This window comes from Podarcis filfolensis (genome assembly GCF_964270895.1).
Source record: "Podarcis filfolensis genome assembly, chromosome: 2".
Lineage (NCBI taxonomy): Eukaryota > Metazoa > Chordata > Lepidosauria > Squamata > Lacertidae > Podarcis > Podarcis filfolensis.
Window position 1 is genome coordinate 39,468,665 of NC_139605.1, and position 27,042 is coordinate 39,495,706.

General features: G+C 42.4%; 1 protein-coding gene across 6 annotated transcripts in view; it reads right to left on the reverse strand.

Moving 5' to 3' along the window:
• Nucleotides 1-27,042, reverse strand: part of PLXNA1 (plexin A1) — a 300,883-nt gene that overhangs the window by 105,256 nt on the left and 168,585 nt on the right. For all 6 annotated transcript variants that reach the window (XM_083602755.1, XM_083602754.1, XM_083602757.1 and 3 more), the window contains exon 9: nucleotides 7,166-7,280. In XM_083602755.1, the coding sequence (XP_083458881.1) occupies nucleotides 7,166-7,280 (115 nt within the window). The remainder of the gene's footprint in view (nucleotides 1-7,165; nucleotides 7,281-27,042) is intronic.

Here is a 27,042-nt window from a genome sequence, read left to right on the forward strand (position 1 = left end):
TAAAATGAGATTAAAAAGCGCATAGGAGTTTAGGGCAGACTGAAGGAGGAGGTCTGAGGAGAAAGATGAGAGATGCAGCTGCTGATACACACACCTTTTTAAAAAATGACATAGAAGGACTCAAACCTCACTGGCAGAACTGTGAGGTTCTGCTGCCGTGAGGGGGAAAGAGTTCTGCACGTGTTCAGAGGTGCTCTTTTTATGACTGCTGGCACTCCAAGAAGGGTCTGTGGCTAAGCGTTGATGAGTCCAGACTCAAACTTCTCAGAGAAAGGAAAGATGAGTACCTATGAAAAGGTGGGAATTGGCATTTATGGACCCAAAATAACTTAAATGTTTTAGCTTATCCTTGAAGGTGCTCAGCTTATAAAAAATAAGAGTTAAGGTTAAGAACTATAGTATTTCTATATGACAAAAAGTAATTTTCTTTTTAAGTAGAACTATCAGGCACTGAAGAAGATTCTGTTGAAATGTCTTTAGCCAAATGGCTATTGAGGAGCATTCATTTCTATAGGTACTAATGGGCATTTGGCCTTCATAAGAGTACTGTTTTAAGATTTCTTTAGGGGTCATAACCTCCCCCCCCCATCTCCTTTAAATACAACAGGACAGCTGGGAAATGCTTACAAATGAGGGAAGGGCTGTTGTGCTAGCATAATGTATTCTGTAAGCCCAGAGAAAAGGGAAAGGGGGTACTTTTAGGCAGCCAGTGAAACGTGCAAAGTTACTAGAATGCAACCTTTCTCCATTTCATTCTGGTCAAGATGTTAGATCCACTGTGGAGAAACTGTGGCCTTCCATACGTGGTTTGATTACAAGCTGCCATCATCCCTGGCCATGTTGGCTGCGGTTGATGGGGGTTGGGAGTCCAGCCATTTCTGGAGGGCCATGGGTTTCCCATCTCTGTGCTGAATTGTGAAGTTTTGCTTACTGGGAAGAGAAGAGGTGTTTCCTTTGCTTGAATTGCCAAGTGTGTCACCTAGCTGAAACCAGGCAATTAGCCCTATAAAAGGCCTGTTGGGCATATCTTGCACTGCATACAAGAGGGTCAGAAAAGGAAATAGTGTGCGTGAGAAATTTCTTTGTCACTTAGTGGGATCAACAAGATCCATTTTAAAAAAACTCTCACTTTATAAACTGTGGGTTATAAACCTCCAACCTGCAGGTTAAACCTGGTCCTCAGAAGTCTCTCACTGGTCCTGCTGCACACACACACACACACACACACACACACACACACACACACACACACAAAATGTGTTTTTGTCAGGCTAGGATGTTTCTGAATTCTGCTGGTGCCTGTTGGTTTTATGGATACGGAGGGGTGTGTGAGTGTGTGTAGGTACTAGCCTACCACACAAGGTAACATTTGCATCAAATGTTCCACCTACTTTTGCCTCTAGCTCCACCCACTACCACTGGAATGTGGCCCTCAAAAGGTTTCCCAAAAACAAATGTGGCCCTTGGGCTGAAAACGGTTTCCCCACTCCTGACTTATAACGGTTCCCTCCACCAGAGTGGAGGGCAATTGCTGTCAATCTGTATTCTGACACACACAATCTGGAAGGGCGTCCTTATTTCTCTGTTGCGGCAAAAAAGAAACAGAACGGCGGCAGCGAGGTCTGCTGGCCTCTTAAAGGGCAAGAGCCACAGAGTGGTGTGAGCTCTCTAGGGATTAGACACAGGAGTCCTTTGTGACCCACCAAGTCCTTTTGAAGAACACAAGTCCTTTTGCATTCTGCTGACAGGGCTGAATAGCAAAATGCCTCTTAAGATATTGTGCCACTGTTTATGGTCTGTCCACAGTGCTTTCTGTGGAGGCAGAGGTGGATTTTATGGTCATCTGAGCCTGCCAAGGGCACACTCATTTTCACAATAGGAGTTAGATATGAATTTCAGTATTTTCCAAATACGGTTTGCCGGATGGCAACATAGCTACGTGTTCTCAGTTTGCCCTTGGTTCATTGAGACTCGGGGTGGTTTTTCTCCCCTCATCCCACCCAACAAAAGGCAGGAAACTGTTTGAAATAGTGCATGCTGCCTAACTTATGGAGGAAGGTGATAATTTACAAGGCAGAAACCACAAAAATAGCCCTGTCGTTTATCAGGGACATCACATACTGGCCTTTGGAACCACCAAAAGAAGGTGTCTGAAAGGTCACCTAACTGCAGCTGCAGTTGTTGACATCAAGGCTCTGCAAATCCATCCTGCATCCTCTCTTTGTCCATAGTTCCCCCTTTGTACATCTTTGTTGGGGTCATATATTTAACACACCCTAACCTCTAAGTGAAACAGTTCTGAGCATCACAGGTAGCTATGAACTATTTTCTCTAGACAGAGTGTTTCATGTTTCAACATCTCTCATCAACCACAATTTTAGACTTAGCCTCCAATTTGAAAGCAGATCTCACAATCAGAATATTAACATATCTAAATTAGCTACAAATGCCTGTTATGATCAAGTACCATGTTACCCTTTAATGAAACAACTATAACATGGCACTTGCCTTGAGCCAGGTTTGGCTAAGGCTTAACTCTCAGGTATGTTCTCAGTGCCATGATTCATCACTAGAACATGTGGAGAACATAATTTCATACATGAATCTATGCTCTTCACATGAAACTCGTTGTATGAAATGTATGAAAACATACATTTCACTCATTGTTCAGTTATTAACCCCAGTGCCCACATATCTAGAATCAGAGGGGAAAGAGGCCTGCCTTCTAGGAAGACTTTATCTCCAGCAGCAATATGATTAAAAATTAAGCCCTGATAAGTTGATCACAGCTCTCTACCAGATCACCTTTGACTCCAAATGCACCAAAGTTCTCTGTATGCATTCAACTATATTTTAGAGAGCCCTCTACAACTTCATTTAATTTAAATGCTCATAATGATGATGATGATGATGATGATGATGATGATGATGCCTTCCCAAAAAGGCAAAAGCCCCTGAGAAAATCAACCAAGTAGAAGGATGGATGGAACTGTTTTGGACAGGCAGTAGAATTTAACTGAAACATTCAGTAGGTGTTCACAGAATGTCTTTAATTTCCAAAATAATTACAAACTGGGGTTTAAGTCTGTCTCAGAATACTTGTGTCACCCTGATCCTAAACATATGAGGCTGGCTGTGGTCAGCAAGTGGTGACAGAAAGGAACTCTGTACATGTTAGAAACAATTCTCTTTTTTACTTCTCTTTCTAACTTCATTCTTTCCAAGAACTAAACACTGGAATTGAAAACAGACTCCGGAGCTACTCTACTTCAAATTATACCTCATTCCTGGGGAGTTATTTTCTTTCAACATGGGATGTCACACTGTACAGAGTTGACAGCCCCTGCCTTCACTACTCACCCAGCTCATAGTAGCTAGACAGACAACTAGCCACTGTGGAATAACAAGAATTGCTGCTATACAAGGAATCTTCAAAATGTGTAATCCTCCAGAGCAAATGCAAGAAAAGCCAGTAACTGGTTACTTTATTGGGAGGATGCATTACATTATATTACATTACATTACATTACATTACATTACATTACATTAGTCTAAAAAAAACCTCATTGCAACAAAAAGGCACACAGTGAGATTGTTCTGTTGTCCTGAGTTCATTAGCCAGTGCACTGTATTATTTTAGCACTCCTTGCTCCTTTGCAATCTAAAAGCGAAACTCTGTCCTTGCCTCTAAGAATTGACACTCAGGATACAAATGCTCATTTCTGCAGGGCAGGTGATCTGTCACTTGGAATCACTGATTCTCCTTGACAATTCAAACTCCACATCACATGAACCAAATCAGAAATGAAATAAAGTATGCATTTTAGGAAATGGGTGGTTTCCTCAGCTCTTACATTAAAGTCATCCTTAAGGACACTGGAGGATTCACCATATATACTGTGGAAATCTCCATGTGTCTCACCTGCAAGGTAGCTTAGAAAACAATTGAAAAATCTGTCGCAATCATAACTCGGATTTACTGGAGGAACACTCAATCAATGCAGCAGAGAAGGAGTTAAAGATGTGCCTGAGGACTGAAATGACAGACTAATAAAGATAAGACAGGAAGAGGAAGGAAGGACCCCAGTGAGTGCAACAGTGACCTATCTGAAACAGACATTCTGGCCCGCAGGCTTCTCTCTTAATGGCTTGCAGACTGACTGTGCAACCAGGGTAAATCAAAAAAAGGTGAAGAAGCAAAATCCTCTTGGTGCGGAAAGATTTCTCTCCACTGAAGTTTCCAGAGCATCCCGCCACACAAAGGTCTCACAAGCCAGGCCCTTATCTTCTGAACAGCCTGGCTAACGTTTCCAGTCCAAGGGCCTCGCCGTCCCACTGCAAACCTTCTGGGGACCACTTGCCCAAGTTGGTGTGGCTGAAGTGTAAAGTGCACATGACTGAGGCCAGCTTGAAAATCTTATTAATGCATATGATTAACTGGAATTAATGTTTAAAACATTAATTGAAATTAATTCATTGCCCTGGTATGGTTTGTTACAGTCACCAAAAACTAATACTGCTTGACTTTAATGGTCTGTAGCAATTATTATTCTCCCCCACAGCACCACCTTTAAACATTAATGAATTAATTGTCATTGCTCCCCCTGCCTGGGGCATAAGGAGAAGGGTGGAATGGCAACCACTTCAGTACAATTGATAGTCTACAATTCCCTTTATAAAGCACCATCTGTAGGGGCCCTTTTCTACTACCTCTGAACTGAAATTCTCCTCTTTCTCTGAACATCAGCCTTTGGGTTTGAAGCTTAAAAGCCTCTCCATGAGGTGACAACACCTCCCCCACTTCACTGTGTTGCAGCTCTCCCTCTCACTGGTGACCATTGTTCAAATTTCCTCCCCATCATGGTCCTGGGCTGAGAGTCATGAGGAGGAAAACGGCACCTTCCTCACTAATGCACCATTGAGAACCTCTGCATAACACTGTCCTCAGTGATGCTCATAGCAGTGATATCATCCAAGCACTTACAGAAATCTCCAAGCGCTCCAGAAGCATTAGTTGCAGCAGAAAGCAGCAGCAGCTCAATGCAGAGACCCCAGAAAACTGTAGGGCCCTTTGTAATCCCTACAAAGCCCAGCCACTGACAGTTACATGCCCTGTATTGCTCTCATTATGCCTTTAATTTTTGTCACCACCACTGAAAGCAAAATGTCTTGGGAGGCCTTAGGGGCCATATCTGGACCAGGGGCTGCAAGTATGTCACTGCTATGACAAACTATAGTTTACAGCTAGAATGAGCCTTGGGCTCATACACTCTCCCCCTTCTCCTTTCATGTAGAGAGCAGGAGGCCCCTGGCAGCATTTACAGTGGAACCTTGGTTCTCAAACTTAATTCATTTCGGAAGTCTGTTCAACTCCCGAAACGTTTGAAAACCAAGGAGCAGCTTCCAATTGGTGCAGGCACCCCAGAAACAATAGCTGACAGCCACATCAGACATTCGGCTTCCAAAAAACATTCGAAAACCGGAACATTTACTTTTGGGTTTTCAGTGTTCGGGAGCCGATTTCTTCGTCAACTAAAGGGTTCAAGAACCAAGGTTCCACTTTACTTTCATTTCCAATGAATTTTGGCTCGTCATTGCATGTGAACAAGGGATTCTGGTTCATAACAAACTCTGTTCAGTTTCAAAGCAAGCTAACTTCAAACCATGAATTGTGAAGCTGGCTTGCTAAACTAACCAGAGTTTGTTATAAACCATGACTCTTAGTTCACAGGCAACAGCACACCAAGATTAACTGAAACTAAAGCCACACTGCTGAAAGCTCTCCTCTCAACCATGTAGCAAGTAAAAAGAGTTGGTGCTAGGAGCAAGGTTATATGACGTGTGAGCCCAAGGCTTGCACAAGTTCGTTCCAGCTCATGCAAGTCATGAGAAACAATGGCACAACATGACTTGCTAACCTGTTCTCTGTATCAGATTTAAGGAAGTTTTATGATGCTATTCTAAGCACATGTAGTAGTTCATTGGAAAGTAATGGGACTTGCTTCCATAAAGGGTCAAGATGCTTGATTAACATGGAGAGTAGGTTAAGGTCTGTCTTCTTTTGCTCCACTAAATGCCTGTCCAGCCTTTCTTTTACAACTTCAAAAGGGAGAAAATTCCACCAAGTTTCCAAGACAGTTTCTTACACTGTGGAATTTCAGCCAGGCAGGTCTTCCTGTAGATTAGCCAAAATACTTTTAAACCATTACTTCTTATACTATCACAGACAGAACAATTCACAGAAGTGAACAGAATGAACAATTATTTGTTCTCTTTCTCCCACAAAGAAGCCTGTTAACCTTTTTTCCACACCTCCAAGCCTTTTCTCCGATCTTGTTCCATAGCTAAACATACCAAGGTCCTTCAAGCATCTGAAGGAGGAGGAGAGGACAGAGGGTGAAAAAAGAGCTGTGAATGGAGGGGGACACTTTCCCCTCCTCTGGACCCCCTGGGAAACACAACAAACCTGCTGCACCTGGAACTGGGTGTGGAGAGTGCAGCTGAATGAGACATAGCTGAGGAAGTAGCATCCACCTTGATACCTGCCCATAAAAAGCAAGTGCAGAGTGAGAAACTAGGGTCATAGTCATGGTTTCCAGGAACTTTTCTCAATGTGAGACTTTTGTGGGTGAGCTGAGTGTTTGCCTGGATCCTGGGAGAGAACCCAGGGGGCTGAGAAGGAATGTCTGAAGGAAAATGAATTGATACTGATTGAGATATATCAGTAACTTTGTATTAATGTAATGTTTTAATATGTAACTGTGCATTTGTAATATTTTGTTTAAGATGTCTGTTGTTGCTTCAGTATTCTGTAAGTCACTTGAAGATACTTTTAATATATTAAGCGGTATGGAAAGTAAATAAGCAATAAAAAAAAGCCATCAACTTTCCCCGTATGACCTGCCTTTTATATTCTCTCTTACCCTTGTGGCTCTCTTAAATCATTTTCCACATTTTTAAACAGTGATGCCCAGAACAAAGCCCCATATACAAATTACCACAGTACAAAACAGGGTGGTGTTATTTTTTACTACCTGAGCCTTGGATCAGATGCTTTTAAATGGTACAGGTCTTTTTGTATGTAGCATTGTTATGAAAAAAGGGATGGGGGGAGAAACGAGAGGATCCACAATACAGAGTTGCAAAGGCAGTCTTGGTAACTTACCTCAGACATGTTGACACGCCCTTCCAGAAAGGAACAGTCAGCGGCATTGTGGGTACAAATATGTCGATATTTACACCAATGGCAAGGGAAGAATCCATTCACACAGGACAGGCAACTGCAAGAAAAAGAGGTCAAATCAGCATAAATATTTCTGGAACTATCCCATGTAACAATTCAATACTTCCGTTGCTGTTGCTGTTTAAGATACAGGATCCCCAGAGTTCCATGTACAATAAATATTGAGAGCATTTATCCCCAAGTCCAGTGCAACGTTTCACGAGCAAGACAGAGGCAGGGACAGCTTAACAGTACATGGGAACACTAGACAAAGATGAGAAATGAAAAGCTTGCATTGTCCAACGCAGTTGGAGAGGTTTTACAGAGCTGAAGAGTGGATTTACAAGTATTTGGATATGGACATACCATACCATAAGCATTATGATGCCCAGAAGCATTTCTCTAAAAGCACCCAACGTTTTTTTCCAGCAAAACGTTCAGGATGAGCCACAATGTGGAGCCAGGAGGATACAGGGCAGACTAGAATTTTGTGGGACTAGAACTCCCAGATCCACCAACTGGAGCCAGGTACAAAGCATGCACACTTAGGACTAGAGAAGCCCGAGCCCAGAAATTTGTTCTGAGTACCATAAACAAACACACTGTCTTGCCACACACAAATTGTTACTGTTGTTAAACAATGGTGAGTCAGAAACCTTCAAATCACCCGGAAATCTACCAGAATATCCTGTACTACCTTCTGCTCACCCCTGCCTTAGAGCCACAGTGAGGAACTGAGAGAAATGTCAAAGATTTGAATGTCCCCTACTGGGTCATCCATGTCATACCCTGCAGCACTGTCTCCTCAGCACCATGCAGGAGCAGCTGAGGTCACTATTGAATCAAAGATGAGAGCATCCCTAGGACTGCGGCACCGCCTCCTACGCCTGCATAAACAGAACGTTACAAACGTCACAGCTTAATGCTCTCATTCCTTAATCCCTGTGCCAACCGCCTTCTCCTCCTCCCACATTAGGCCCCATAATACATTCCATGTGGTCAAGTGTGCACCCCCTGTGACCTCTCCTCCTAACTTGGCAGCGCCAGGATCCTTTCCTCACCATCCATTTGCATGTGGGTTGAATCACAGACTTTGTGAGCTTTATTTTTGGATTCATGAAAGGCAATTTTAATGAACAGAAGGAAAAACAAAAGTCCTCCATTGCGGGAAGCAAAATCCTTGAGTCTTAAAGTCGAGTAATTCATAGGAAATTTATACAGCGAGCAAACGCTTGAGTCAGATTAACATTTTGGGACTGTAAATGTCTTTCATATGCTTATGCAGCCACATACTGCAACTCCCTTCTTTTACTTCCTCTCCTACCCACTCACACTGTTTGTGTGCGTATCATGTTCCTCCCTTCCCTCTGGTCACAAGTTTTGATCCATGTATTTTCCTGGTGTTCTGATACATACAGTCTTCTCCTTCAATGCCTTGTTTATCTCCCATTTTCTCTAGTTTCTGACCTTGAACATCATTTCCTTAGTTCTTAAGGTCCTGCTCAGCAAATACTAAGAAGGGCCACGTTTTGAACTGTGCAGCGTTTGAAGCACCAGCATCATTGGCTATGTCAGCTGAGACACAAGTTAGCAATCTAACCAACCCCCTTTTCTCCAACATGGAACAGCAAGGCAACTTCTGGCAAAGTCTTCTCCTTTGGGGCTCCAGCTGTTCACACTGGAGAAGTTGGATTCAGGAGCTCTTCCCTTTTCAGTTGTATAGAGACAAACAGAGGTTTCACTATTTTGCTATTAAGGCAAAAATAGTCTTCTTCCTGATTGTGGTGGGAGAAGATTTTGCAGCTAAGCCCAAAACAACCTCGTCTCTCCCTCTCCCACACAAAAACAAGAGAGAGAGAGACAGACAGACAGACAGACAGACAGACAGACAGACAGACAGACTCTCCCTCCCTTATTGGGGCATTTTCCTTCCTCTTTCAATAAGCCTTCTAAGTGGAGATTTTTATCTGTATTTTGCTCTGTATTGGATATGAAATAGTTTTTTATATATGCAATTGTTTTAACTGCTCCAATACATGCAATTTGTTTCATACATGCTTCTACTGCACTGTGAAATTGCTTCAAGATACTTAATAAGAAGCGATTCATAAATGAAATGAAATAACAGCAACAACAAATGTGATTACAATTGTGTGAAGGGGGGGGTAGTTAAGGCCACACTAGCTGTCCCTGTCTCACTGCCTTCCACAATACGTAGTGGGGAAACTTTATTACCTCACTGCTCATCCCTAACACTAGACCATTCATGAACAAATGATAGAGCACAGCTCACAATACCAACCGTTGGAAGGCTTCACTTCTTATACCCCCTCCATTGAGAGAGATCTTCCTGTTTACTCCTACTCTTCCTGTTCCTTAACCAGTTACTGTCCATTAAGAGGACCCCTCCTCTTCTCCCATGACTGCTAAGCTTAGCAAGGAGTCTTTGGTGAGGGGCTTTATCACAAGCTTTTGGAAAGTCTAACTACGCAGTGTTGACCGGATCACCTCTATCTGTATGCCTTCTGAAACTCTCCCAAATAACTCTTAAAGGTCAGTGTGGCAGGACTTACCCTTGAAGAAGTCATGCTGGATTTGTTTCAGTAAGACCTGTTCTTCTATATACTTGTTAATTCTATCGTTAAATGCTTTCCACCAGCTTTCGTGGAACAGATGCTAAGCTAATTGGCCTGTAGCTTCCAGGATCCCTTTCGCGCTGTGGACACTGTTCCCAGTCGGTTCAACAACAGTTGCAGGTCCTGGACCCCATTTAAAATTAAATCCAAGGTCACCAGCCTCCCTCTGATTGCTTCCATGACCCACTGTTCCAGGGCACAGTCATTCAGGATAGCTAGACAGGTTTCCTCTTTGTTATAACAACAAAATAATAACTAGAAGACTGCTTCTCCTGACTGCAACTCAGCCCACAGCTAATGTGCCCAGTCCACTTTATGTAGCTTTGTGGTGGTGAAATCAGTATGAGTTGAACTGCTAGTTGTGGATGTAGCAAGCACAGCTCTGATCAAACATGCACACCACACTTGCTTGTGTCACCAACCTGGTTGTGCGAAGCCTAGAAAAACAGGTATGTGATACTCTTGTAGCACCAATAAAAAGCAGCAGCACACTTTTCCCACATCTACTTCTGGGACCTCAGTGACCCAATAACTTCTTGTTCTAGAGTTTCATGCTCTATTAACTACTCATGGCAACTTCTCATAGCCTAACACACATAAAGTATTAATAGGCTGCTTGCTGGAAATCATTTCCATGTTTCATTCACATCTTCACTCCCCCCCCCAAAAAAAAGCCATTTTAGTGGTACACACAAATAAATGTATTGAGACACTCCTAATGCAATCCATGTATTCCATGTATATGAAACGGATGTGCTTATCGCCAGAGAAAAATATCAGAATAACTGGACTATTTGATGACAGACCATAGCACAAAGGAAGAGCACATACTTAAAATGCAGAAAGAGCCCAAAGATTTTAGGTGATGGAATGACCTCTGGAGAGCTGGAGTACAGTATGTTGGGCTAGATGGTGAACACGTCTGTCTTGGTACGAGGCAACTCCTTGTATTTCTATTATCAACTCAAGTTGCATCATTTTGAATAAAGACTGTCATTGCCTGGTTTAGCAAACAAGTCAAGAAGAGTAAATATGGAAAAAGAGTGAACAATCCAACTCTGGGGCAAGAGATGAACAGTAATTAGAAAAGGCTGGATCTGTGTCTCACATATACTTTATTTATTTTGGTTAGTCTGTACTCTGCCTTTCCATTCAGAACTACCCAAGAACCTAGTGCTTTCTCCCAGTGTTAACCCCAATGCATAGTCCCTTGATTAAGCATCAGACCAGTAGGGAAATCTGAAGCAGCCAGAAAACAAGCTTCATGTCACCCATGAGAACAGAAATCTATGGTGAGGATCAGGCAAGGATAACAGAGACAAAACTTTAAAGTTAAGTTTCAACTGGCAGTGTCCTGAACAATGAAAAATACCTATGGAGTACCTAGCATTATGCCATATCATATCAAAGCTACTGATCTTAATGCCAAGATTCTGTTAGTATCACTGGAATTCTCACATTCTTTGCAGGGAAAGAGGTGGCTACTTGTTCACCTCAAAATATGAATAACATATTCGTCACACATTCAACTCTGCATGCTACTGCCTCACGGAAGGATTAACATGCAACTTTAATACTATATCTGGAGATCTCCATAAGAACTGGCAACAATCCTTGGAATCATTCAATTTATCTGGGTGTAGAGGAAAAAAAGATAATCATAAACTGCTTTGGTGGGCATGCTACTTTAGAAACACTATATAAACAGGGTTATATCCAGCCAAGTTTTACTCAGAGCAAACCCTTTTCAATTAATGAAGCTAAGTTAGTCATGTCTATTAACATCAATGGGTAGGGCTAGCATGGACTACAATCCATAATAAAGAAATAATTGTACCCATGTGGTTGGGCTTAATGCAACCGTGGTCCTCATGTGGTTGAGAGGGTAATCATGTGAAAATGAAAATGCATCACCCGGCACCAAAATGATCTCAACCCTGTCCATACCCTTTAGTCAACAAGACTGAATAATTCTAGGTGAAAAACAGGATATATCCTACTGATAAGAAGAAAGATGCAGTCAGCTCTTTCATATACAGAGGTAATTAGACTTCAGAGCTATATTCCCATCTTTGAAATGATGAAGAGAAGCTCTTTCTGTTGGGGCTCTCTCATTAAGCAGACAGTAGTCCTATGCAGGTACCACTGCTGCACCAATTAATATCTGTCATTTGTTCTGAAAGTTTATCATTATATTTTAAAATAAATGTAAAAACAAACAAACTTGGAGCACAGCATGCCTCTGCTCAAAGGAAAAACAACTTTGAGCTCAGTTTATCGCCTCAAAGGGATCCAGTGAGATCCAGCGCACAATAAGAAGGCAGGCTCTTCAGTTTTCTGTTATGAGACTAACTTGTTTCAGCCAAGGCTTTACAGCCTGTTTGAGGGGTTTATCCCCTATATCCATATGTCATTGCTGTCTGTTTATGTTTCAGTGGCAGGTTGTTTTGCAGCATGATACCATCTGCTTCAAGACTCTCTCTTCCTTGGGTGAGCACAATTTACTCTCATTACTTGCGGGCTAAACATTGTTCTTGATGGCGGAAACAGGAAATGCCCTTTCCCACAATACACTAAACGCTAGAGAAGAAAATGCACCCCCGTTCAAACTTGGTTTGTGCCTGTCAAAATAGACTGAAACCCATGCTTGCTTGAAACGACAATAAACACCTAAGTGCAGGTACAATCCGCAGATCATTCAACACCGGTTCCCATAAGGACTTCATTACTTGTGTCTCTGAGAGGCAAGCAAGGCCAGAATCTGACAGGCAAGCAAGGCCAGTTATAGTAACAAGGTGCAAATTAATGAGCAGCAAAAGCTGGGGAGGGTACCACACTGGCTAATCTCATCCCTTGATGCTACTGCCTGGTAAAGCAACACACACACTGAAATAGACATGTTCAAAGAATGTGGGAAGGAGTTCTCCACACATACCAATGCATGTGCTGGGTGCTCTTCCATGCGCAGAGGGGCCCTAATGTGACCAGGGTACCTTCTCACACAAATAACTCTTTAAATGTACCCGGAACATATGGGCATTGTTTGGGGAAGCATGGCTGTATGACCCCCTTTGTGTCTTTTTCAATGCATGGCAGGGCCTTATAAACCACCCGTTATGAACTCCAGAGCAGAGCTATCCAGATGGAGGACTTGTACCAGCACATCTTCTGCTGAGCTGGGATGAAGGACTTCAGTCAGCACAGCCTCAGCTAAGCTGAGACTCAGACAGACATTTGTCCATTATAAACAAGGGTAAGAAAAGCCTTTCGATCAGGCCAGTGGCATCCTATTCTCACAGCAGCCACCCAAGCCACCTGTGGGAAACTCTCAAGCAAGACCCAAACACAAGAACACGCCCCACCTCCACCCTACAGCCTCCTGGAACTAGTATGCCCCCAAGAAGAGAGAGAGAATATAGTCATCATGGCCAGAAGCTGTGTACTCTGTTAACAGTAGCCAATAACCCAGCTGATCCTGACAAATCTTGGGTTTGGATTGCTCCCTAAGAATCCCAAGCTAAACAAAGGGCTCGTGAGGTTTTATTGGCCAGACAAATCTAAACTGAAGCAGGGTTTTGCACCTCAGTCACAAAATGGTACTCGGGGTCATGATTAAATTGTTTGTTTGGATTGTGAGCTGCATAGACAAGCGGTTTTAATTTCCACTTTTAATTGACTATTATATCTCAGATGCTCTATAAACAACAACAATGACAGCAGCACCTTTAGAGCTTTGGGGCCTATATTTTGAATCAATTAGGGCCACTTTTGTTTCTTTCCATTCTGCCATCATTAAACAGGTTTCATAGCATTGGAAATTGCCCTCCACGGATCCAGAACGTTGCAAATTAATGATGATTCTTCATCCTCGCACCAACCCAAGGACAGGTTAATGTAATTTGGCACTGTTCCAAACATGAGTGGTTTCTTTGGAGCAGCGCTGTAGAAATAGTCCAAACTCCCAAAGCTTCATGGGATTTTTTGGGAAAGCGGAGGATATGATGCCATCTAGTGGGAATGAGTGTTAACAAATAAAGGGAAAGATGCATCATGTACAAAATTATGATGCATCAATAAGCTTCCATGGGCATTCCATACTGAGCATTATGGGACAAACAGATAAAAAGAAGTAACAGTTAAAAGGTTCAAATTATGTATCTTTCATGAAAAAGAACTTAAGCTAGCAGGTTCTCCTCTCAAAATACCATTCCTGTTCATTACGGGTTCAAGATCTTCAGAAGCTAACTATTCCTACAACTGTGAGGAGAGGGCCACTTAAGGAAGAAGCAGTAGACTGGTAACTTCTGTAGGTGCTGTGGGATGTTTGCTCCTTAAAAGTCCTGCAGTGGACTCTGCCTCCGTGGAGCTGGGTGTTTATTTGTTTTTTGCAGAAGGAATTACTGCACACTGGTAGTTACAACGTGCTCTGGTTTGCAAAAGCTTTTTTGACCCACTAACCTCAATTACACAGTTGGGACACAGACACAGAGTATCCTGTCATACTGCAACTGCTTTGTTCGGTCTACTTACTTCCCAGCACAGTTTTGGCTTCCTCTGCCATTGAGGGGATTCCTGAATTGCTCTAGAGTCCCTCACAAAATCATTCTATCTGCTTTATGGCTCTAAACTATATGTGGAGTCTAGAAAACTGCTTCTTGGGCACCTGATCCTATACATGTTTCTTTCTTCACATTCTCCTGTCTTCCGTTTTGCTGCTCATTAATTTGCATCTCATTCCAATGCCTGTTCAGAATTGCCCCCATCAATTTTCATTTGTCTACCAAATGCAAAGAGCACATCTCCATGGTATCATTCAGGTTCCATGTATCACATTGCAACTGAGAACATAAGAAGAGTCCAACCTTTTTCTCCAAGGCTCACTTGCATAAAAAGTAAGGCTGTGGAGACTGTAGTCATCTGACAACTGCCCCATTCAACAATATGGGTGAGCATGTAGACTGACTCAATGGGAATTATAGGGGTTGCATGCACTGAAACAAAGTTTGTCAACAGATGAAAGGATTTCTAAGCACCTGCTGTTTCTAAGCGTCTTCATTGATAAATTTTAATAAAATCCCAGGTTTTTGCAGAAGCTTCTTGTAGAAAGTGTAGAACAATCAACAGTTGTGCAAACAAAAGTTACCACCCAGTGTTGAAAGCAGTCCCCTCCCCGCTAGAAAAACAGATGCTGATACTCACCATAAAGTTGTTACAGTAAGTACCACAACAACAAAAAAGAGGTGCAGGTACTGCATACCCTTCAGTACCCCATAAAAAGCACTGGTTGAAAGAAAAGTAGATTCAGTACTGATTTTTGTTCCATGTTATAATGGACCTAACCAAGACCGAAACAGCCTCAGAAAATACACAAGTGCGCCCTTAATTCACAGTCTCTGACTAAAGCTTGAGCCCCAGTTGAAACAGTGCATTTAGAGCGTCATCTTAAACATGTCACCTCAATGACTTCAATGGGACTTACTGCCTAGTGCAGGGGTCTGCAACCTGCGGCTCCGGAGCCGCATGTGGCTCTTTTACACCTTTGCTGCGGCTCCGGGGCGGATACTAGCGAGGGGAGGAGGCGCATTGTGCGCCCCGACACTCCCCACTGTGGCGGGCGCTGTACAGGCTGTGACGTCGCATGGGGCTGTGACGTCACACACCGTCCCGACGTCACCTTCCCGCCCGCCCGCTACATTGTAAGGGGCATGTACGCTGGTCACTGCATTGAAAGGGGGCATGTACGCTGGTCACTGTTTTGAAGGGGAGTGAAGAACACACACACACAAAAAGGTAACTTGTTAATTTAATGTTTATTTCTATGAGGAGGAGTAATTCTGAGGGGTCAAACAAAGAAATAATTTTTAAAAAGTGACAAAAAAGTTATTTTTATAATGACGAGTTTTGCGGCTCCCAGTTTTTTTTCCTTCGGAAATGGGTCCAAGTGGCTCTTTTTGTCTTAAAGGTTGCAGACCCCTGGCCTAGTGTGTCTATGTAGGGTTGCAGCTCCAACTGCCTAAAGAAGAGGCATATGTCCTTGAAGCAGGAAATCTTTTAAGCTTAAGGCTACAGCGAACATTTCCATTATCCAACAAACGGCAAGTGATACTGTGAAGTTAGCAGCATCCCACAACTTAACCACTGGCCATTTTGCAAGCACAACTCTGTGGCCACTTGGTGAAAGAATTCTGAAGTCAAAGGAAACAGCCCATCTAGGGCAGGATACTTTGGACATAGTCCTACGGTAGCTTCCAGCTTCCCTGCCTCTGTAGCCTGTGGAGCTGCCACCACTGCCACCACCACCTCCCCCTCCCCATGTGCCTCTCTTACATTTATATTCCTATGGCCTGGAAAAGAACCCTTATCTTCAGCTTTAGAAGCTGAGAGCACTTCAGTGCTCTGGTGGGGAGTATGAACAAAACAGGAATCCACAGGGGCGAGATAAGCCAGGAGAAGTCTAAGCAAGAAAACACGCAGAGGGAAGGAAGTAAAATGGGAGAGGGAGGGGATGCGGAAAGCTTTGAAAGCTGACTTGGAAGAAAGAATGAGGACACAAGAGGAAGGTAAGAGCACTGGGGGAATAATACGAGTATTTTACATAAGCAATATAAGCAATTTTCGGTTCTGTCGTATTGGGTGCTACAAAGACTCTGTGAAGGGGCGAGGGAGCAGTGCGTTGCCTGAAGCAACATATCTATATACAAGCCAAGCCAGAGAAGGAAAAAATTCAGAGAGGAAAGGGGCAAGTACTTTTACAAGCATATGTTAAACACGACAGCTGTACTGGAAAGGAAAATTACATACATGATGCATACTGATGGAAAAAGCATCTGCATAGATGGCTCTGCTGTAGAGGGTTTTAAGGATCTCCAGCGCTTCTTTTAAGACTATTTTTCCGTAGCGTTTCATTATACCTTACATGTGGCACTGTAGGACCATTTTGGATACTGCCTTGGGATATTTTTAGGTACTTATGAAACAATAAGTATCATTGTATTTTCTTCTATTAATTTTCATAGATGGAGGATGAAAGGTCTGATGAAGCCTTAATTAGTGCCAGGAACTAGCAGCAGGAACTAGTAGCATAATTAGCATGCATTTCATTCCCCCTCTCCCCCCCCCCCAGGATGTCCAAGATGCTGTCCCAGTTGATGTGAGAATATAGATAGTTCTCCTTATCTTTGCTGGGGATTTGTCCATGTCTCTAAAAAGCAGGGCAAAATTATGCCAAATATGCTACAGAGTATGGTCCCAGCCAATCTGGAACACCATGTGCATACTGAGAACATCACCGCTGAGTATAAACATAAAAGTCGTGTAACACATCTTTTATTTTACAGTCATACGCTGCGGGTTGTGCGTTTTCAGGTTACGGACGCGCCAAACCCAGAAGTACCAGAATGGATTACTTCTGGGTTTCGGCGCTCGCGCATGCACATAAGCAGTAAAACGCTGCGGGTTGCGAACATGCCTCCCGCACGGATCACGTACACAACCCGAGGTTCCACTGTATTTTAATTATTTTTATATTTTATTGATTAAATTTGTATACTGCCCTTCACCCAAAGATCACAAGATGGTTTACACTTTACAACATATACACTTCACAACACTTTACAAACTTTACAACTTTACAAAATATAAAGCATACTAACAAACAGAAACAATAGCCCCATGGAGATTTATTATTCTTATACGGTCACTAAGCACATTCTATAAAAAAGGGATATCATATGTTGCATCATTCTGATATTGAACTACAGTTGCCATCATCCCTTGCTACTGACCATGCTGATGGGAACTGAAGTCCAACAGCACTGCAAATATTGGAGCAGATTGCCCTCAGGGCCCTTCGAACTCTACAATTCAATGTTTCTATGATTTTGGAGGGCACCATGTTGCTTGCCTCTGCTATAGAGTAACATAACCAAAGCAGTAACAGATCAAAACACAAGCTTCTGTCCCTCTTTTCTTGCCCAATCCTTTACTCCCTCCTCCAAATCCAACACTGTTAGGGCCGAACACTGCTATGCCAGGTATGCTGGGAAATATAGGTTTTTTCCCCTGAAGTACTAGTGTAGTTTTTCTAGAGTGACTTGGCCAATGGGAGCAGCCATCTCCCCCCGCCACATGCAAGAACATTTATGGGAATACAACACTACATTGTGACATGGGATCATTCCCATGAGACATTTGTCCCAAATTTCAAAGGGAGTGCCACTAAAGTAGTCAATCCTTTCCTTAAAACAGTGACAAAGCCTACTTACTTGTTCGAAAAAGGAAAAAGGAAAAGCTTGAACCTCTGGTGTTTAGAGGTAAGCCCACCCCACCCCTGAACGCTTTTGGATTTCGCACACACATCCTACACTTGGGGGGGGGGGTTGATATTAACTCAATTAAAAATGGAATCTAAATTCTATCCTGCTTAAACATTTACAAGTAACGCATTTCAGACTAGAAGATATTCTTTGTGTTGCTTGTGACCTTTGCCCAGATAGCCATGAAAAATCAGCATAAAAATCTTATATAAGAAGTATGTAAATCATATGTATGGCTCTAAGATGCCAGTTCATACTAATTTTATGCTCTGATTAAAAAACAACAACAATATCAGCATTATCTCATCCAGGCAGAGAGGGTTATTTGTTTTTTGTTTTTGGTAGTGGGAGACTTCAGCAATTGTTATCACAGGACTGGTTTTAAATCATCTTGTTTAGTTGTAAGTTTGTGGGTTTGTCAGCTGAGCTGCATCACTACAAAATCCAAGGGACAGAAAATGAATATAGGCAAGGAGCTTTTCTACTACTCTTTAAAAGTGGTGGAAAACCTAATGGTAACAAAGACATCTTGGGGCAGGGATAGCAAGTTATGTGAACAGTTAAGAAGTCATTATTCACTTGCCAGGAAACCTTGCAAAGCATACCATGTCTGCCTCTATTTCAAAAGCATTTTTCTTATAAAAATAAATAAATAAATGCACCAATGTAGCAGGTTTGAGCAGAGACTCAAGAATGTCTTGAGTGGAGATGGGAAGGCCTGGGGAAAAACTGGAAAAATTGGGAGGGGGGGACCCAAGTTTTTTCCTGTTTTTTTTCCAAAGCCATTTTTCCCGAAAAAAATGAGGGGGGCTGTGTGTGGAATATTCAAACTACTGTATATCAAACTGGTTTTTTCAATTTTTCTGGAAAAAACCGACTTTCAGGGGAAAGGGGGGGAGCGGGTTTCCCCCTAATTTTTCTGTCCCCCCGCCCAGGCCTTCCCATCTCTAGTCTTGAGTAGCCCCTTCACCAACTCCTGTTGCTGCCACACAGGCTCCAGTCCCCAGTGATGTACGAATTTGACATTCCTAATAAAAACTTAGTAAGAAAAATCTATTTCATTCAAATGCAGCATCTTCATCCCCACTTCCCCATCTCTAAATTTAGAAACAGTAAGCTACTCTTCTCTTTGGCTACTTTTCCCTGATGTGGTTGCTGGAAATACGGATATCCCTATATCCCAAACCACCCCCAGTGGCTATTCTTCCACTTTCTTGCTTGTTGAATACCACACACACACACACCCCAATCCCCATATTTATTTCTGTACCAATACAGGCATGGCCAAATGGGCAGCCTACAGGTCGCACCCATCTCTGAACCTCCCAGAGCCAGATGAAAAGTGGCGCATGAGGAACTTCATGGGCTGCTTTCTGCTTGGAAGCACCACTCCCTGAGCAATTTCTCTTGGAAAGTTGTTGTTTCCAATTCTGGTAGTGCCCCTCCTAAGGGAAAATGGGACTCCGCTGTATCCTCTTTCATTTTGCACTGTGCTCAGGTTGCACCCAAGCCCCTCACCATGTGTATCATAGTTTTGGCTTGGGTGGGGACATTCTGAGCCTCCTTCCCAATAAGTACTGGACACAACAACATAATTGGGCTACCACATAGGGCTGGTCTGACCTGCACCTTCTTTTTCATGCAGCTGGCACGAGAAGACAACAGCTTACCCCAAAAAGGCAATTGAGGCACACAAGGGAACCCTATAAGGGACAGTGTATACATGTGGTTTTTAAAAATACCACCAGCACAGTATTTAAATAGAACATTTCCAATGTCTCTGCATTTTTCTGGCTATTTGCCAAAAGCACACATTTGAAGTGCCTAAAGGAAACAAAATATGGCTTAACTCCTCCAAAGTATCTGCACGTGAAGTGCTAGAGACTGGCCACCCTTAGAGACCCGATATTAGGCTCTGGCAGTTCCTCTGTTTCTATAAGCTCACATTAGATACAGCCCTGTATTCATACTGATTAATTCTTCCTCCTACAAATCTAGTTATTTGAGCTCTGAGGATTTCTCTTTTCAGACGCACCTCTCCCAGGACATAGTGTATTTATAGTCTCTTCTTTCTTTTCTTCCTGGGACCCCAGCCTCCTCCGCAAAACATCTTTCTCATCTGCCTTCCTAGCTGGAGAGCACAGCTAGTCTTTAGCAAGGCTGATAAAAGACATGAAGCTTAAAGTTCCTTTATCTACAAAGAGGACTCTGTTTCCTGGAGGACACTCTGAAGATGAAGCTTAAGCCTTTAACAAAGAGGATCACTACACCTGTGCATTCAGATTCTGGACAAGATGTGATTGAACCAGAGCATCAGAACCCAACTGGATCCTCTTTAAGCTGCCTTCAGTAACCACAAAGTTATCTCCATTGGAAGCACTTATAGGAGGACAAAACCATCATGATTTATTTCCCTGAAGATCAGGCTATATTCCCACCCACAAAACAGAATAGTTTGGTAAAGACAAGAGCAATTGTATGGTTGCTTAATATCTCTGCCATCCCAGCTGTATTATTGTCCTGCAAACTATAGACCAAACAGGGACCGAAGCAAACAAATCATGTGATAGCATATGATCAACTTTCTACATGATATGGTGGGAGAGAGAAATCTAATCAAAGTGGGGGTTGCAGAAGATCCTGGCATCTCCGTAAGCACAAGCAAACTCTGCACACTTCTGTACAGATGCTAAAGAATGAAAATGTGTTTGAAAGAAACACAGGCATACATAGCAAATAGTCTTAGGACATGCTACAGTGCCAGAACTTAGTCTTACTTTTCTGACTAACAGCTGTCGTTTAACTGGCAACTTTTGTTTGTCATTTGCTTTAACAGTCTTCAATATTGTATTTTTAAATTGTGGTAACCCGTTCTGGAACCTCTTGTTGGAATGGTGGGCAAGAAATTGAAATCATCATCACCATCATCATTATCATAGCAGCAGCAGCATCAGAGAAACTTGGTTGCATCTAATCAAGCAGCATCTAATAGTTACGGCTTCATCACACAGGGCGGGGGGAATTCATAACAGGCTTTGCAAAAACATCTTGTGTGCCAAACCATGCTTAAAATCAGACAGCTGGTTTCTCTTTTTCCAGGTTTTTAACACACAGCTAGATCATTTCCTACAAACTCCCTACATGTAGCAAAGGTCTGGCCTTGACAAACGTCTTGTGGGGTAACCGTGTCACAACAGGCAACAAGCCTTTGGTGGGAACTGGATAATCTGTATTTAGAGGTGTGATAGGAGTCTAAGTCCTACCACCATGACAATTCCTCTTACCGAAAGCACAATGCAAGACATGAGAGTTGTTCCACCTCCACCTCTCTTTTTTCAGCATATGGAAAAATTGACAAGCTCAACACATAGCACCACACTGGGGGGTTTGTAACCAAAGTGTAACCCTGTCCTCGATTCATGAGGTACTTAGCAAGAAGGACTCAAAGCTGCCCCATTTCCCTTGACTAATAGCTAGAGCAGGTTTCCCCCCCTCCAAAAGTGACTTAGTTACTGTAAACCTCTCTTTCCTACATCAGTATTCTCCCCCTTTCAGAAGGTATGCTGGAAATCAGAATTGGATATATAATAACAAAACTCCATGGTGTTTTAACCCAGTTGGCCATATTTTAAAAGGTTTGGAAGTTAAAAATCTTAATTTTATCCAGCAAGAGATGCTAACAGTAGCCTGATTCGAACATAATGCTAAAACACGTGCTTAGCATTTAACTATGGTAAGGGATGATGTGAATTGTAGCCCCAAAACAGCTGGAGACCAAAGGTCGGGAAACACTGGCCTACAGCCACCCATCATCCCATTCTACTGGACATGTAAGCTGTGGCTGCTGGCAGTTGTAGTCCGCAACTTCTGGAGGGCATCATATTGGCAACTCCTGTTCTATGAGATCTAATAGACTATTTTCTCCTCTACAACTCACTACAATATCTAAAACCAACAAAAGAACACCCTTCTAATTGTTCCACTGTGCTACATCTGATACAGACTAGAATTCTCAGGCACTGACCCTATGTCCCAAGAGCTTTTAGAGGTCTGTTGGAATCAGTTTTGGGGAATCTTCCACAGAACCTGCTACATTCCTTTAAGTTGCTGGCAGTCCTGTGAAATATACAAGGAACCCATGTCTTCCAAAATGTGTGTGTGTGTGTGTGAGAGAGAGAGAGAGAGAGAGAGCGCAAGGCCACTTGATACACTGTGCAAGCAGCCAGTTTTTGAAAGTTATTTACCTTGCAAACACTTGGAGGCTTGGGAGGACTGATGAATACATACTAGGCCAGTTCTTCAGCTGGTGCCAACTAACAGTGCCAGCTTTGTCCAAATTAGACATTTGGATGGTTCTAATTTTTCTGATTCCCTTTAATCATTTGAACATCACTTATAAAACATTCAGTCTTGAGCAGAGAAGTGATTTGATAACGTTCATGCACCTGGCTGCCCAGATAATAAAAGTTAAACACAATGCCCAGTGATCAGAAAACTCCACAGAAAGAACATTAGCCTCATTGAGAGGCAAATTGCTCTTGATCTCGATCTCAAAAGCCTACTAAATGCAAAAGATACCCACTGAGTTGGCCTGCCCATAAACAATGTTTAAATGTAGTGTATCATCTTGCATACTGTCATGTTTCTTGGCAGAAAAAAGAATTCTGACACGTGGGAACCACATTTTAAAATGCTTTAAAACTTCTTGACCCTTACATTTTATTTATGATTGATTTCAAATATTTTTAAAACTTCTATCCTGCCCAGGGTGGGTGCGGGGATTCAAAGCGGCTTACAGAAGTAGCATATACATTATTAAAAAACAAAACCCACACCAAAATCTATAAAATGTATTAAATAGACTTAAAAATAACTAATTTACCAAACATCATTTAAAAAAAACAACCCACCAGCAACTAATAAATCAAAACAAAGAAACTAAAGTGAGCACACAGAGACAGAAATATTCAACAAATGCAGGAGGCTGCTTTATACAGTCAGGCCACTGGTCCATACAGTTCAGTATTGCCTACACTTAACAGCAGCTTTCCAGGATGCCCCACCACTATGCTATGGCAAATAAGTGATCAAACAAAAATGTTCATGTTAATTTATGTTTCCATTTACGTGCACGTTGGTGCTATTGCTTTCTTACATTATCCATTTTGTCAGTACTTAATTGAAAACCTCAATAAACAAATATTCTAAAAAAGAAACGGAACAAACTAACCTGTCAGTAACCAACATGCCAGAAGTCATGGGGACCCCAGGGGTTCTGTCAAAGACACTGAAAAGCTACCTTTTAGAAACTAAACCTCACAAATAATGGTTTTGCAGCAGCAGGCCAAAAAGGTGGCCGCTAAGTGCTAACGGGACCATCAGGAAAGTGGCCGTGTCAAAACATGTCCAAGAAACATGTAGCACTTGTAGGTCACAGAAAAAGACCAATCTGCAACTGCACCTTTTAATACCCACAGAGCCTACACAAATATAGATATATATACACACGCAGTCACATGGCTATTCATGAAAAGTAAGTCTTTTAATGGTTATCAACCACGGCAACTGTTATGCCTGGGATTCTAGCTGCTGAGGACAAGCAACAGAAGAGTGCTGTTGCCTTGATGCTACGTTAGCAAACACTCAGACACATCTGAATGGCCGCTGTTTGAAGCACAACGATGGACTGGATGACCTTTGGTCCAGTTAACCACAGTTCTGCTTACGTTCCCCACTCTGTATGTATAGCACTAGTTATTGCCTGACAGATAATGAATTGGTCGCTGAAAATGCGAGGCATAATATCACTTAGAATCTGATTTTCCTCCACAAGCCTCCTTTTAGAGATGAGGCCAGACCCTACATTCCTCAGCTTGGAAAACAGGCTAATACGTGTGCATAGTTTAGAAGCCTAGCCAAGATTAACATAGTTTAGGGGGGAGAGAAGTTAAGGCTAAAGAAACAGAGCATCTTGTTTGGGTTTTTAGAAAATGTTACAAAAAGACACTACTGGCATTAGTAGGCAACTGTGCTTGGAAAGACACAGGAAGTGTTTTGCTTGAGCAATTCACTTAGCAACAGGCATGCGGAATTATTTGCAGGCAAGTGCAGTTCCAATCGGATTGCTAACTGGTTGCATCTAGTACATGGTGACTAATATTTCTTTTTTCCATGATTGGTCTTTGTGAAGACCTTTAAACCCCAAAGACAGCAAGGCAAGAAGGAAACAAAGCAAAAAACCCGATTATAAACAACCACTGTCATCAATAGCTCTAAAATGATTTTATAAATATTAATACAACCATAATTTGCTTTTTAAAATAATTCATCTAAAATTAAAATTCAACCTGGCTATAAATCAGCCTCAGTTCCTGCTTAACTGCAGGTTATTCTGCTTTTTATGTTCTGCATACATTACATTTTTTTAAAAAAGTCTCATCGTGCTTGGCCTGCAATGTTCTAGTTTAAAGAGACAACTTTTGGTTTTTTTAAACCACATTTACTTTTTTATTGGGTATTTGTGTCAAACTGTGGTATATACCAGGCATATGTATTGGCTCTGAGTGTACCTCGAATTGTGAGGTGATTTTTTCAGTTTCTAAAAAAAAAAAGGAGGTAAAATCACCTAGCTGCACAATAACCTTTATTTGTCTGAACTCTGGCAAGATTTTTTTTTTACCAAGGGAAACCTCTCTCATATGTCCCCCTGATTGTCCAGCACCAAAATTAGGGAAGGGAATGCAATTTCTATAGCCCCACCTCAAAACAGTCAGCCCTTGTAGGAGAACCACTGTGCCTATTTTTCTGAAATTTGGCACACATCATTCCCTCAGAAGGGGCAGCTATGACAACAAATTGAATCCAGTTCTGGCAGAAAATATAGAAGTTAGAGACTTTTCCATTTTTAAGAAAAAACTCTTTAAAGGTTCCCAGCAAGCAAACACAGAAAACACTGGCTGGATCTCCCTGAAATTTGGCAGGCTTAACCCACCCTAGAAAGGCTCCATTTTCCTGCAAATTTCACCAACTTATGTGAAAAGGAAAGGAAAGATTATGACTTCTTTTTAGATCCTGCATTTTAGCCAATGTGGGTGAAAGAGAGCTTCAGATTTAACAGGTCAGACGTGAACCTGAACACCAAATTGAACTGGAACCCTGCCTGTGCCAAAACTTATCCAACTGTCAAGATCGAACAAACGTGAAAGACTGTGTAAGAAATCTTTCGAAGAAAACCAAGGTAAGAAAACCTTGGTAAGGCAGAAAATCTAGCTCAAGAGAATCCTCGCCTCCTCTCTTCCCCCCATCCCCCAGGTGCCACAATCTGCTCTCTGAAGGAACGGCAGGTGGGAATAATTTCCCAGCAGCAGACTTGGCATCTCCTCCATGTCAGAAAGGGCCTTGATGGGACTTTCCTTTGTGCATATTACAGACTCTGTTGCCCAGATCAGAGTCCTGACTGCTCCAACCTGCTGTCCAACTTTTATACCCTAGACTAGAGCATGCTCCTGGATAAGAGCATCTTCCCAGCAGACTAGTCTAGGCAGGCCCCCGCAGGCTCTCTTCCTCCCCCCCCCCCCCCCGCCTTTCCTGACAGACATTTCACCAGCAGGCCTCAATATTGAAATAGCAGGTTTCACTTCTGGTATCTTGGCACCTTTTGGGATTCTTCCGTCTCTTGGCTGCTCCTTCCTTTTTAAAGTTTAAAGAATTCATCTTGTGTGAAGAGCTGCCTTTGAAGCCATTTTATGCAGAATAGCTTCAGGCTACCCCTTCTAATTGTTTGATTATTATTTTCTCCTGCCCATTAATCTTCCCAACCTATCGCACTGTAACTGTATGACTAGAATTATAGGTTACTCAGTAATCTGAACTTCAACATTAAATTCCAATGTAATGCTAAATCATAACAAGCCTCAGCAAACCCCGGACTCCTGCACTACCCCCCTTCTCTAGGGCCTGGAAGCTTTTGCTTCAATTTTTTTACAACTAACTGCTGCTTGTGTCACCGGCAACCAGACAAACTGTGGTTAAATATAACTATGGTTTGATGAAACAAGCCAACTTCAAACCACAGTTTATGAGGCTGACTTATTTCAACTAACCATAGATAAAATAAACCACAGTTTAGGATTTGTGCAATAACTAAACTGTCAAGAAAGCGTAAGAAAATTCCCATCTCCTCCTCACAGTCGCACCAGAGAATGGGAGAACACATAAGCACAAAGCTCACTGAAACTTAATTCTCATAATACTGTAATCATGGATAGGAAACCCAGGTGTGATGGAGGATGGCCACATGGTTCACTAGTCCTCCCCATTACACCTGTGATGCCATTTTCTCCAAACCACTACATTTGAACACAGCCCAAGGGTCAGTCAAGTAATTTAGCAAGCCTACAAAGTCACATTTAAAAGTATAGGATGTTTTAGCTCTTTAACGTATGCTCCCTGGGGAGGGGCACATCAAAACCACCTTAATCTGTACTTAACCTGCACTCCTATCTGGAAAACAAAAAAGCAATACCAAAACACCTAAGTGGTTAAGATTGTATTTATTGCCCTTCTGGTTATCTCCCTGGATGGCCTATATTCGAGAAATAGTCTGAATACACAATATTGCTACCCCCCACTCTCTCCTCCTCTCTTTTCCTCTCCTCTATCACACTCTTCCCCCTACTGTGCATTCTCTGTGTGGGATTTAAATGGGCACACCCCTCACCCCCAGCCAGTTACTGGGCTAGCTGGTAAGCACATGATGCCTGTGCGTGAAGTCATCAGCATGTGCCAGCACCCACAGTCAGCCCAACCCACCCCTGGTTGGGAGCAAGGAGGGCCATCTCATACATGGTGTAGGGCAGGGGTCAGGAAC